This window comes from Apium graveolens, chromosome 2, assembly GCF_009905375.1.
Source record: "Apium graveolens cultivar Ventura chromosome 2, ASM990537v1, whole genome shotgun sequence".
In the NCBI taxonomy this organism is placed as follows: Eukaryota; Viridiplantae; Streptophyta; class Magnoliopsida; order Apiales; family Apiaceae; genus Apium; species Apium graveolens.
The window spans coordinates 76,891,442-76,905,104 of record NC_133648.1 but is presented as its reverse complement, the minus strand read 5'-3'; the positions used below and the strand labels follow the sequence as shown (position 1 = coordinate 76,905,104).

The window sequence follows — 13,663 nt, the reverse complement described above, 5'->3', positions numbered from 1 at the left end:
ACTCGTGTGATTAAATCCGTATTTAATATTTGACAAAATTACGAAGCTTACTATTGATCGATTTATAATCCCACGGAACACTGAAGATGTTAGTGGGAATTATACGATACCATTCGTAATTATTTCTATATTCACGAAATATGTTGGCCAAGATCGAGATAAAATAAAGTGCAAGTAATTGGCCAACTCGCGAGGTTTGTCAAATGTGAAATCTCACTCGTGAGGAGTTATAGAGATTTATGAAATCTCACTCGTGAGGAGTTATAGAGATTTAAGTACTTGTAATATATAGATCTTCTTCTTTATGTGTTTCTTTTTGAAGATCAAGTACTTATTCGAATACCAAGTTCGAATCTTTGTTCTCTTTTCTTTGAGAACCTTATTTATATTGGATCTAGTATTAGAGCTTGAGATGAAGTAGAGAAATTAAGTACAAAGCTCAAATAAAAGAAACTCAAAGAAAAAGCTAAAAATTACCATTTTTGTTTAATCATTTTATTTACGCATTAAGCACCATTAAATAAGACCACCCTAAAAACTATTAAATAAATATCATAAAAAATATTATAATTACATAAATATTATAAAATGATTTCCTGCAAGTCTTGGTCAACATTAGTCAATGGTAACTAGGTAAAACATGGTCAACTGTGGGACCAACTGTCTCAAAATTTATGCTTAGACAACAATTATCGAAATGTTACGAAATTTTTACCATGCATATAAAATACCATTTAAATGATCCATTCCAAATTTCAAGTCATTCTAGTGAGTGAAAGTATTTTATTTAAAATATAGACTATTATGTCAGCCTTTTCTTCCGAATAAAAATACCATTGGTCTTGAAATTAAATATATGGCTCTTTTGACCAAAGTTTTGACTTGAATATTTACTTAAAGTATATTTCCTAATATATAAAATATATTTGGATGGTAGGAAATATTTTAGAGTAGTTTTGGATAATTTTCTCTGAGAAATGCTGATTTTATGAAATAAGAGAAAATTACTTCAAGTATACATGTAATGGGTTATAAAAATGGATATCAATATTTCAATCATGAATATTAATAAAATTTGAATTAAAACTCTTTTTATGGATGTAAAATTATATTTTGGAGCGAAGAGTGAAATATTTTTGATATAGCACGAGTCTTCTTAGGAATATTTCTGATATATTCCTTTTTCGAGCTTGTTGCCTTATTGATGTTGCAACTGAGATCTAAAAAATATCATGTCTTGATATTTCTTATTTGATCATATTTCCTTACAAATATATTCCATAACGATATAATTTTGATGTTTCAAAATAGTGGAATATCTCTTTTATATACTTGAAAATAATTTTGCTAATTTGACTATTTTGACTTGATTTTGATCAATTAAATTCATGTCATAATGGAGAGGATCTACGTGTATTTAAATTTTATGTTTAAACGTACAAATACCAAAATAAATAATATATCAAAGATATCCTTACAATATATATACATATATAGGCAATTGTTCAAATGAAAATAATTCTTATTATGAAAAGTAGAATGAAATCACAACTATTTATTCTTTTCCCCAAGATTCAATCTGATCCGTTCATTTTGTCATTAATTAAAAACCTTTAAGACATATATATGGTCTAATTAATTTCAAGGTTGTCATTTATTTCAATTCTTTCTCTCTCTACTATTTCTCTCTCTAAGTTTTCTCTCTCAATTTTCGTATCCCGTACATTCTCTATCTTTCTTCAAATTTTCTTTTTCGTGATTATCACTGAGCTCACTAAGTTCATATCTTGTTTCGTGATTATAATCGATTGATTTCGTAGGTGTTCTAAAGCATGATTACTTCAGATTTGTTGAAAATTTCTGCGAATCAAGGTAATTACTTGCGTATTAAACTCTTTGCATATGATTATTCGACTATTATTAGTGATTATACGTTGTGAGCTGATTTTGATTATAGTGTGTTTGTAGTTTTGTTTCTTATATAATTTGAATTTGTAAGTTATTATTGGTGTTTTTAGTGATTATAATTTTATGCGAATCAATGAGATTTGCTTATGTCTTAAGCCTTAACTGATTATTTGCCTACGATTAGTGATAATGTGGTTATTAATTAATTTTACATGTGGTACGTTTGTTATCATTGATGTTGTTTTTTATTAGTAATTGTAAACAAGTGTATTATTAGTGATTATTGGTTAATTATGCTATTTTAGTATATTTTAGTTTGTTATGATTGAATTTTTTATATGATTTTAGGTTCTAGTTGCGGTGATTCGTCTCATGTTAGCCGTTTGGTAGATGATTATGTATCTGATGGCGGTAACAGTTTATCTGAAAGTGAGATTTCTATTTCGAGCTTTAATATTACACCTGGTGGTCATAAGTATTACATTCCAAAGTGTAGTGGTGATATTTCTAAACTAGAGGTTAATCAGAGTTTTGATAGTTTGGAAGAAGGTATTCAATTTTACAAGGAATATGGGAGGTTGTCTGGATTTAATGTGCGGTTGACTACTGAAACGAAAGATGATAGGGATGAAATAATTTTGAGAAAATATATTGTTTGTGGTAGAGCTGGTATTAATGATATGCCTAGAAATTCAGATGAAAGTTCTAGTAAAACTGTTAAGCGTAGGAGGACTATTTCAGGGAGGTGCGGATGCAAAGAAAAATATGTTTTCAAACGTACTGGTTCGGACAAGTATGTTGTTGCTGTGTTTGAGGAAAAATACAATCATCCGTTAGCTTCTGAAGAGGGTCTTCAATTTTTGAAAGCAAATAGAGAGATGACTAATAGTATGCGCCAACATGTTGTTGATACTGCTAAAGTGAATATTGGTACTAGTAAATCTTTTACTTTAATGAAGGAACAGGTTGGTGGTTATGGAAATATTGGTGCTTACGTACAAGATTTTCAGAATTTTAATAGAGATTTAAAGTGTTATGTTGGCGAGGCTGATGCACAGATGTTGCTTGACAAGTTTAAAGTTTTACATGAGACATGTGAATCATTTTATTATGCATATGATGTTGATTCTGAGGGCCATTTAACGACGCTTTTTTGGGCTGATGCTACTGGAAGAAGAAATTATGAAATATATGGAGATGATGTATCCTTTGATGCTACATTTAATACAAATCGGTATATTTTCTACCATTTTTGGTTTTTTTAAATTGTGTGATTCTTTTTGACCGTTTTGTGTTTATTTTAATAGATATAACATGATCTTTGCTCCTTTTACTGGTGTGGACAAACATGATCGATGTGTCACATTTGCTGCATGTCTTCTTGCTAAGGAGGATAACAGTCATTATACATGGGCGTTTGATCATTTTTTGAAGGAAATGAAGCGTAATCATGTTCCTAATGGTTACTGACCAGTGCCCTACAATGAGAGCTGCTGTTCCTGAAGTTTTTAAAGGAACCAATGAATATCCTACCACTAAGCATCATTTATGCATGTGGCATATTATGCAGAAATTCCATGTTAAGGTATGTTAGATGTTAATTTTTAATTTTTTTCCTTTTATTTTGGTGATTTATTGCATTTGGTTGTTACTTTTTTTGTTAGATTGATTTATATTTTTAACCAATACCATCTTATTTGAAAATGATCACTGATTTCGCTTTTATAATATTATTTGTTGGTAATATTGATTTTCTTTGTTTTGGTTTTTTTGGCTTCTTTTATTTATCATTTTTTAAGTTGTTGAGGTTATTTCAATGTTTCATTTTTGTATTTGCTGTAATTTATTTGTCAGCTTGGCAATCGAATTTGTAAGGAAACTGACTTTATGGAGAAGATGAAGAAATTAATCTGGTCTTCAATTATTGAGCCTGATGAGTTTGAATCAGGGTGGTTATCAGTTATGAAAGAGTTTAAACTTGAAGGGAACAAGTGGTTAGAAAAAATGTATTCGGTTAGAAAGTCTTGGATTCCTACGTATTTTCGAGGTGAACCTATGTTTGGGTTAATGAGAACTACCTCACGGTCTGAGAGTGAGAATTTTTTCTTTAGTCAGTTTCATAGACAAGGAAGTACTTTGTGTGAATTCTGGTTGCGGTTTGAAAGTGCTATGGATAAGCAGCGGAATGAAACTCGTAGATTAAACCATGAGTCCAATTCAAGCCTGCCAATTATTATTTCTGAGTGGTTCATTGAAGATGATGCTGCTGATTTGTTTACAAGTGCTATTTTATATAAACTTCAAGATGAGATTGTTTCTTCTTGTTTGAATATGCAAATAAAGAAAATGAGTGAAGAAATTGACGGTGTAACTTGTTTGGAAATCAGAGATGTTAAAGTGAAAGATAAAATATTTAAGGTAATTGTATGATATTTCATTGATACATAGTATACTCTGTGTTGGTGATTATTATATTTTCTTAAATTTTGTAGGTGAGTGTCAGCTATGATCATGCTGTCTATTCATGCAATAAGTTTGTTATGTGTGGTATTGTATGTCGGCACACTTTTTGTGGTTTAAAACAAATTGGAGTAGTTAAATTCCCCAGAAGTATGGTTTTGAATCGTTGGATGAAAATTGCTGAAAGTGGTAGTTCTTCAGTCTCTTTTGTTGTTTCTGAAGATCATCTTAAAATGCAAAAGGTTGCAGTCAAAGTTAGTCATATCTGGTTCGATTTCCGTAAAGTGGTTAACAAAGCTGGTACGGATTTAGATAAGCTGGACCATGTTCATGGGGTAGTAAGGCAATTAAGTACTTATATAGATGTTGGTGATGGTAATGGAGGTGTTATGTCGAAAGCAGAGTTTATGGCGAGTGTACTTGGTCAGCAGCCGACAGAAGAAGTGAAGGTTAAAGTACCAAACATGTGTAAGAATAAAGGGTCAGGCTTGAAGTGATATAAGAGTGTAAGAGAGAAGCCGATCAATAATGCAAATAAGAAGTTTCGGAAGTGTAAGCAATGCAAAGCAACTACTCATGACTACAGGAAATGTCCACACAAATAAAGATAAAAGAAATACAGTTCATGCAACTAGTATTCCAGATGCTGAACTAGTCTTTAAATTGATTCAAATATTTTAATTTTTTTCTGTTTGATTTTAGTATTTGTATTGGATTTTCAAAAGTTTTTTTGTAATATTACATTTGCAGATCTTGGTAGTTTATTATTTTTACCATTTTGAACATTTTGTTGCTTTTAATTTTTTTGATCATAAATAATTATTGTAATCATTATCTTGTTGCACAAAACGGTTGTTGTGCTTTGTTTATTTTGGTGATTATTTTTATTTGGTGATTATTTTGAAATTTAATGTTTTTAAAATTTATATTATGGTCATTGTTTTTAATTTTTTCCCCTTGATGGATTATGTCTTCTACTAAACTGCATTTTAAGTTGAAGGTTTTTAATTTTTTACTTATCTTTTCATGGTTTTCTAACATTGTCTTTTGTTTTTGCGACTACCGAATATTCGTTTAGTAAGGGATTGTAACATTTTAGATATATATTTTGAGTTTCTTTTTTAGACCCTGGAAACCGTATAGTGGAGTAACCAATGATTCCACCTTCTAGGAATACTGAACAAGAAATAGTTGCATATGTATTCTAAAATTCGAAACACTAATACAAAGACATGATTTTTGCAAGTCATTATATTTGATGTGAAGATAATAATCAATCGAAGTCTAGTTTGAAACTCATACGATGATTTTGCTAACAATTTTCGAACAATATTTCAGAATGTTGTGATGCAACTATTCTAATATTTTGGATTAGCTAATGTTCTAATCTCGTGCCTTTTGAGGTCAGCTGTAGTTGCAGTTGAGTTCTTTGCAGATGCTGCAATCACCATGTTGAACAGTTTCTTTTGAGTTGCCTTGGTGTACAACACCTTTGCTTCATTGATGATTTCAGTTGCTTTTTCATCCAGTGGGGATGTTAGAATAACATTGTTATATTTGACTCTGAGCTTCTTAATTTGCTTATGCTGTTCAATCTTCAATTCAGGAGTAAAATTTTGTAAACATTAGTTTACGAATAGAATGCAAGTAAAATTAAAATTATATTGTTTTTATTTGTTCTTACCCCTTCCTTGTGAAAGTCTGTTACCCATGTTTTTGGATCATCTTTGTACGTTTCCATATGCCATTTGAGGAAGATACCATAGTCTTTATGGTTGTTCTTGGTTTGCCATGGCATTGTCAGGTAAAACGACTTTAGTTTATAAACCAATGCTGCCAAGTTTTGATGATTGTTTGCTTTTAATATTTTGTGAAATGGTTATGCTGAAAATGATTCAAGGGGGAAAATTAGTTATCAAATATTGACTACATTTGATTAATGATTTCTGTGTGTTTAGTATGGATCGGAGTTTAGTGTTCCTTACCAGGAGCATAATTACTTTGCCGTACATGTGGTCAGGATCTGCATCTCTTTTCATGTTGTCAATTACATCAATGCCGGTGTCCTGAGATTGTAGCAAACCAAGTAGTAGTGGCCATATGCATGTATTGGAAAAAACACCCACAAAAATATGAAATAGTGATTGTTAATATTTATTTAGACCTTTATTTATTTAATGTGTAATATTTTACCATGTCTATTATTCCTAGTTCTCTTGTTGTGTTAAGCCTGAATGTATTTTCCATATGTTCAACAAATGTTGGATATGTCTGACTTGGTTTCTTCTTGACGTCCAATGGTCCAAACTGTAATTTTAAACAACATAATCAATAATTTCATTCCATTTCAGTAAAAGTGTAATGGAAATTAAAAAAAATCTATTTACCATATCACAAATGTTACAAAACAGTCGTAGGGGAGATTCTTATGATTCGTAATTCTCTTTATCGTTCAGTATGCATGACCATGTGTCGATTACAGAATAGTACAAGGTCTTATCACACTGGAGAGTACTGATATATTCCCTTATGCATTTTACATCTTTCCAAACAAATACATATTCCCTGTAGGTTAATTGTTAAGTTTATTTGGTAAGTTCATTCAAGTTTAGATATAATTTAAAATGAAGTTCTGTCAAATCAAGTTTTTTAAAAAAACTTACGGTGGATCCTTGTCAGTCTGTCCGGTCCAGTGCCATATGCCGACATCCTGATTTGAGTAATTTGCATTGATATCAATCACTCTTTCTATATATGGTGATTTCATTGATGTTGTTAGCCTTATTTCTCTTTGGCTCTTTTGCCGTATCTGTGGCTTAGGAGTTATGAAATTATCTTCTTCTTGTTTTGCTAATTGGTGATCAAAATATTCCTCCTGTGCTATATCTTCACATACTTGACTAATAATCTGATCCTCAATTCCAAGAGAGAAAGAAGGAATGATATTTGAATAACTTTTCTCAAAAGGAAAGGCATTATTCATGTCCTCGATACCTTGTTTCGAGTAGAGATATTCTAGAATTGCGATGTGTTCCTCATCTTCAGGTCTGAACTCAAAATCATTATATTTCACTTCTTGTTCTGGAACATTTGAAGGTGTTTGTTTTCCTTTTTCTTCAAAACTTGATTGTCCTTGTTTTTCTTTGTCAGGTGATGCTTCTTCTTCAAATACTGGATGTGGTACCACTTGATTTTGTGTATTTGTTTCATTTTGGCTTTGTCTCTGGAACACATCATTCACCATTAACTCGATTGCATATATGTCATCATTTTGTGGATGTAATTGTTTTGCCTCCTTTATGTCCATATCAAATTAGAACTTTGAATTTAATAGATCAGTGGCTTTTCCACGCAATATTTTGAGCCAATCCTGTCAAATTTTATAGTAATGTAGTTGTAATATGTATTATAATTAATTAAATGATTTTCATATAATTGGTGATTGAAATATATACCTGTTGTGTTTCATTTTGGTCATCATTTTGTTCATTCAGTTCTTTTTCAAAGTCACTTCCATCAAATTTCTGTCAAAGTATTTAAAATTTAAACAACTATTTTGTGTATTTTCTGTAAAAATAGTGTTATAGTAGTGATTATTTAGCATGGTTTGAGAAAATACCTCTTGTATTGTATTCTCCATTTGATCTTTTTCAGATGCACTTCCATCAATTTTCTTTAGAAATAGTAAATTTGAGGCAACTATTGTCATTTGCTAAAAGTAGTGATTAAAAGTAGTTAGAGTGTCATGATATATACCTCTTGCATTTCATTCTCTACTTCTTCTTTTTCAGAGCCACTTTCATCAAATTTCTGTAAAAGTATTAAATTTGAGGCGACTATTGGCATTTGATAAAAGTAGTTATTATTTAAAGTGTATTGAAATATACCTGTTGTATTTCATTCTCCACTTCATCTTTTTCAAAGCCACTTTCATCAAATATCTATAAAGCAATTAAAAATAATTAAAATTTTTGAATTTGTTTATGAAGTGATTATTTAAAATATGTTGGAAATACCTGTGGTGTCGTGTTCTCCATTTGATTTTTTTTGACTTGGAATGTCTTCTTTTGGAGATCCAGGAGTTTGGTGAGAGGCATATACCTTCTGTGATTGCTGAGTATATATATCTTCAGTATCTTGAGATAAAGCTTCACGTAAGGCTTTAGAATATCACCAGTTCCAAAATCTCCTTTCTGCACTTCATATTTTTGCCTCTCTTTTAGTTTCCGTTGTGTCCATCCTTTGAAAGCTGGAAAACTTCTTTCAACAAGTTTTTTGTCTTTGTTACCTACTCGATCAACATAAAAAAGCTGCAAAATAGTATTATTTTTTCAGTAAATTTTCCAAATATTATGATATCAGTTATTTGATACTAAGTGGCTAATTTGTGTGTAAAAAACTTACGGTGAGAAAAATTAAGGAGCCTCGAAAGAATAATGAGTTTGTCCGATTCCAGGAATCCTTTGCAGAAGCCAAATACTTCAATAGAAATTGAGCCCAGTTGTAATCAACACAGCGATCCAAATTATCGTCAAATTTAATAAGTTTGCGATCGATATATGAGTGTGTGAGTGTTCCTATGAGGACATTGGACATGATCATTAAGAAATTGAGCTTGAACATTTCATTAACTTGTGCTCCCTTGATTTTTTGAACAAGCATTGCTGTTGTGATTGAATCTTGTTCTTTTAAATTGAATTGAGCTTTCCATTCAAGTATCTTATTCCTGTCTGAATCTGTTGATGTAAAATTTATTATTTTCCCTCCTTATGGTATACCAAAAACATCAAACACATCTTCTTCAGTGATTTCTATATTTCCACTTGAAATATAAAGTGACATAGTTGTGTGGTCAAAAGCCTTGAGAACTTGATATGCTAGTTTTGTAGGTAGCTTCCCTAAATTAAATTGAAGAAGATTCTCAAATCCTGAATTTTTTACCCATTGATGTTGCTCTGGTGTTAAACATTCAATCATCTCAGTGAACAGGCTTGGTGAGTTTCTTATTTTTACTCGTTCGGGCTCCTTCAATGGAAATTGATTTCTTGTCTTTTTTCCATCAGCAGGTAACTATCATACAAAACAAAATAGAAATACATTAATATATTCATTTATTAAAATAGGAATATAACCTAAAAAAATTTGGTGATTGTAAGTTGTCACCTCATTTACTTTCTTCCTGTTCCTGTTTTTTGTGATTTAGTTGACAACTTTTTGTTTTTTCTTCTTCGTTTCTTCAGTTTCATTTTTTTGACTTGTTTCCTGAGAGTTATAGTAGTCATGAAAATGAATACTAAAATCCTTAAAAAACAGAAGGAGTTATGGTAGCCATGAAATTAAATACTAAAATCCTTCGCAATGTATGTACCCTTATTCGGAGGTTGCTCTATATTTTCCCTGCTCTTCATTGGTGTAGAATCTTGTTTATTTTTTAAGGGAATATCTGCAAATAGTAATTATAGGTTATTTTTGTGATTTATTTTTTGTGAAGAAGTATGGATAAAGAATTTACCTGGTGGAGATACTATTTCAACAAATTGATTTTGAGAATTTAGTTCCATGTCATCCTGACCATCACTATCATCGTCAATTATAATTGGATGCGTCGGAGTTGTTGGAGGTAGATTAATGTATCGGCGAAATTTGTTTTCTAAACATTTAAAAAAACAAAGAATGAATTTAGTATGAAATACAAAATCTGTAAGACAGCTCATATTAATCAAAACAGAATAGTGATTAAATTTGTTTTTGACCCCCTATTGCACAATTTTGGTAATTTATTAACCAATAACTTAATCAACACTTAAAATATAGTGAGACAATAAACCGAATCTCTTCATAATAGAATAATTTATTTCAGCACTAGTGATTTATTTCTGAAAAATGATGTAACTAACTACATACTAATCACTGTTCCAGTTGGTTAAATTTGTATTGCCCCATATTACACATTTTTGATATTTTATTAACCAATACCTTTAATCAGCACTTAAAATTTCTTTGAGACGATAAACTAAATCTCTTCATAATAGAGTGCTTTATTTCAGCACTAGTGATTTATTCCTGAAAAATGATGTAACTAACTACATACTAATCACTCTTCCAGTTGGTTAAATTTGTCTTGCCCCCTATAGCACATTATTGATATTTAATTAACTAATACCTTAATCAGCACTTAAAATTTCTTGAGATGATAAATCGATTCACTTCATAATAGAGTATTTTATTTCAGCACTAGTGGTTTATTCCTAAAAAACAATGTAAATAACTACATACTAATCACTCTTCCAGTGGGTTAAATTTGTATTGCCCCTTATTGCACATTTTTGATATTTTATTAACCAATAACTTAATCAGCACTTAAAATTTCTTTGAGTATTTTATTTCAGCACTAGTGGTTTATTCCTGAAAAATTATGTAACTAGATACATCTAATCACTCTTCTAGTTGGTTAAATATACTTTGCCCCCATATTGCACAATTTTGATATTTTATTAACCAATACCTTAATCAGCACTTAAAATGTATTAGACAATAAGCTGAATCCCTTCTTAACAGAGTAATTTATTTCGGCACTAGTGGTTTATTGTTGAAAAAGGATGTGAGTGACTACATACTAATCACTCTTCTAGCAGATAATAACACAGAATTTTGAAAAAATAAAAGAGATTACCAGATGATCAAACATAATCACTAATTGTTTCAATCAACATTAGTCAATTCTAAACTAAAAATAATAAACTTATATAAATGTTAAGCAGCAGAAATCACTCCATAAAAATGAGAAATATTTGTTTTACACACTTGGTCTTGTGCTCACCATGGTTTGTTGGATGTTAAAGTCTCTGGTAAACAAGTTATAAGAGATTTTATCATATTTGAAAACAAAAGATATTGAATCTCTAAAAAATAATTTCAATCATAAAAAACCTAACATGCAGTTTGTAATATATACTAAAATCGTCAAAATACAGAACAAAAGAGATGAATATAAAGTATAAACTACCGTTTTGAACTGTGATGAATTTGTTGTTCACGATTTGTATTGAATGTTGATTTTTCTTCAAATCGTCTCAAATTGATGATTATAATCAATTTTCCAGCTGAATCTATGTATAATAGAGCTTGTACTCTTGATGATATGTAATTTTTTTTCAATAGCAATGGTGATTAGCAGTGTGAAGTGGAGGTTGAAGAAGGTGGTTTTGGGGTTTATGGGAAACTGTGCAAATACGGTTATTTGTGTGTGTGTGTCTGTTTTAATTTGTAATTGGGCTAGAATTTGGGCTTTCGGGATTATAATGTTTTGGGCTGGGGCTGTTTTTCAGTTTTCATTTTAAGGTATTTTCTAGTGGATCAGCTCTATATATATGTGGCGCCCTACAAACCCGGGTCAGAAGTTTGGGGTCCACACTCACACCTTATTTATAACCTGCTTATAACAATAATAAAGATAATACTGATATATGCAGTGACCCTACTTACCAACCACCATGGACCGCAACAGGTTAAAGTATGCACACAAGCCAAACACACTAATATATTACAAACCGTTCAAATCCCAACTATTCCAAACTCAAAACTGAGTATTAAACTTTATTACAACTTTTACAACCTTAAATTATCCCAAAAGAAGCCTACTAGCTCAGCTTCCTCAACCTGAACCTGAACCCCTAGCTCTCGCGCTGGACTGGGGATCCTCTTTACCAACTGGTTCCTTTTTAACTGGAAAGAATATAAACAACATCGCACAAGTGAGCTAACTAGCTCAGCAAGTCATAATGACAAAACTGAGAATAATGATCATCAGGTGAACATGATTATGATATCAAGTGAACAATGGATTATGATTTAGAATTGGATTTTATACTTTTAATTTAAAAACCAAGGTTAGGCTGCTGATCAGTCACGCAATAACCCCGAGCAAGGCACACATCATTGCTCTAACTACTGGATCCAAGGCACACATTGGCCTAACTTGACCATTGTATGGTCTGACCATGAATCTGGTCCACAATTTTATAAAAACAATCCAATTCTAACATAATAACAGAATATGCAATAATAAACAATAACTAGAATCATTAACAACAATGAGTGTTTAACAATGAAACGGTTTCAATCTTTGTAAGGATCAATAAGATAATTTAAAAGCTTGGATGCTGGGTAATGAAAGAATTGGATAACAAAGGAATCAACATTTCAGGGTTTCAAAGATTTGGGCTTTCAAAGCATAAAATACAATGGTTTGAAGGTATAAGCAATCTGGTTCCGTGTTTTATATTTAATATGTATGTATTTGTGGAGTAGTATTGTATACTTGAGGTTCGTGTTTGGGTATACAACAATCAGTGGTATAGAAAGAATAAGGTTCATGGCTCAAGAACAATAACTGGAATCAGGGTTTGGGTTTCAGTGCTTAAAGCACTTGCAATATCAACAAGACTATCAAGTACTATAATATCTCGAGAAAGTTCAGAACACTTGCCTGGTATTAGCTTACCACACTGCACTCGCTTCCAATCACAATCGTCTTACTCCTCAACTACTTGTTTCCCTATCCTATGCCTTGCCTCTTCTGCTCACATATCATAAGCATCTATCAATCATCAACTCATAGGATTCTATTCAACACATACTTCTATCTACCCTTCGTTTTACCCAAATCCGATTAACGGATTGAAAGTTATGCAATAATCAAGTAAACACCGAATGTATAGACCGATAGTCAACCAACATATCACATATAACACATAATACGTCACATAATCAATGACATATCATTTATAAACACATTTCGGGTCATAATAGGCTTTCTGGTATTTAAAATGATTTTTAAAACATTTTTTTCAGAATTAGAACGGGTCGTTAGATCAATTTCGGATTAATAAATAGGGTTCGGTTGGCCAATTCTGGCTCCGAAATAATTTTAGAATAATTATCGAGCCTTGGAAATAATTTAGAATAATCTTTTAAAGCTCGAAACTATTTTTCGGAATTTTTAAATCATTTTTAAATAATTAAATCTAATTAAATAATTGATTTAAATCAATTAATAAATAATTAAATCAATTAATCAATTAATTTTTGAATTAATTGACCAATTAATTAATTTAAAATTAACTGAAATTAATTAACTAATTAATTCAGATTTATTTTTGAATTAAAAATAATTTTCAGAATTAAAATACTAATTTTTAGAATTTTCAGAAATTAAAAATGAATTTTTATACTAAAAATAAATAAGAAATATGATTTTTAAACATTTTTAAAACAGGAATCCTAAATTTGCAAA

The 13,663-nt window shown here is 30.7% G+C and overlaps 2 protein-coding genes across 2 annotated transcripts; both read left to right on the top strand.

Moving 5' to 3' along the window:
• The first annotated feature begins 1,832 nt into the window (after window positions 1-1,832).
• On the top strand, window positions 1,833-3,378 carry LOC141690859 (protein FAR1-RELATED SEQUENCE 5-like). Its single transcript, XM_074495618.1, has 3 exons — window positions 1,833-1,872; window positions 2,257-3,142; window positions 3,216-3,378. The coding sequence occupies exons 1-3, from the start codon at window positions 1,833-1,835 to the stop codon at window positions 3,376-3,378; spliced, it is 1,089 nt and encodes a 362-aa protein (XP_074351719.1).
• Window positions 3,379-3,391: 13 nt separating this feature from the next.
• On the top strand, window positions 3,392-4,865 carry LOC141690853 (protein FAR1-RELATED SEQUENCE 5-like). The gene is made up of 3 exons (XM_074495612.1): window positions 3,392-3,493; window positions 3,763-4,326; window positions 4,401-4,865. The coding sequence occupies exons 1-3, from the start codon at window positions 3,392-3,394 to the stop codon at window positions 4,863-4,865; spliced, it is 1,131 nt and encodes a 376-aa protein (XP_074351713.1).
• The last annotated feature ends 8,798 nt before the right edge of the window (window positions 4,866-13,663 follow it).

Coding starts and splice junctions, on each gene's coding strand:
- LOC141690859 (XM_074495618.1), top strand. CDS start 1,833: ATGATTACTTCAGATTTGTTGAAAATTTCTGCGAATCAAG. Junction 1,873..2,256: donor GAAAATTTCTGCGAATCAAG/GTAATTACTTGC, acceptor ATATGATTTTAG/GTTCTAGTTGCGGTGATTCG. Junction 3,143..3,215: donor GCTACATTTAATACAAATCG/GTATATTTTCTA, acceptor TTATTTTAATAG/ATATAACATGATCTTTGCTC.
- LOC141690853 (XM_074495612.1), top strand. CDS start 3,392: ATGAGAGCTGCTGTTCCTGAAGTTTTTAAAGGAACCAATGAATATCCT. Junction 3,494..3,762: donor TGCAGAAATTCCATGTTAAG/GTATGTTAGATG, acceptor TTTATTTGTCAG/CTTGGCAATCGAATTTGTAA. Junction 4,327..4,400: donor TGAAAGATAAAATATTTAAG/GTAATTGTATGA, acceptor TAAATTTTGTAG/GTGAGTGTCAGCTATGATCA.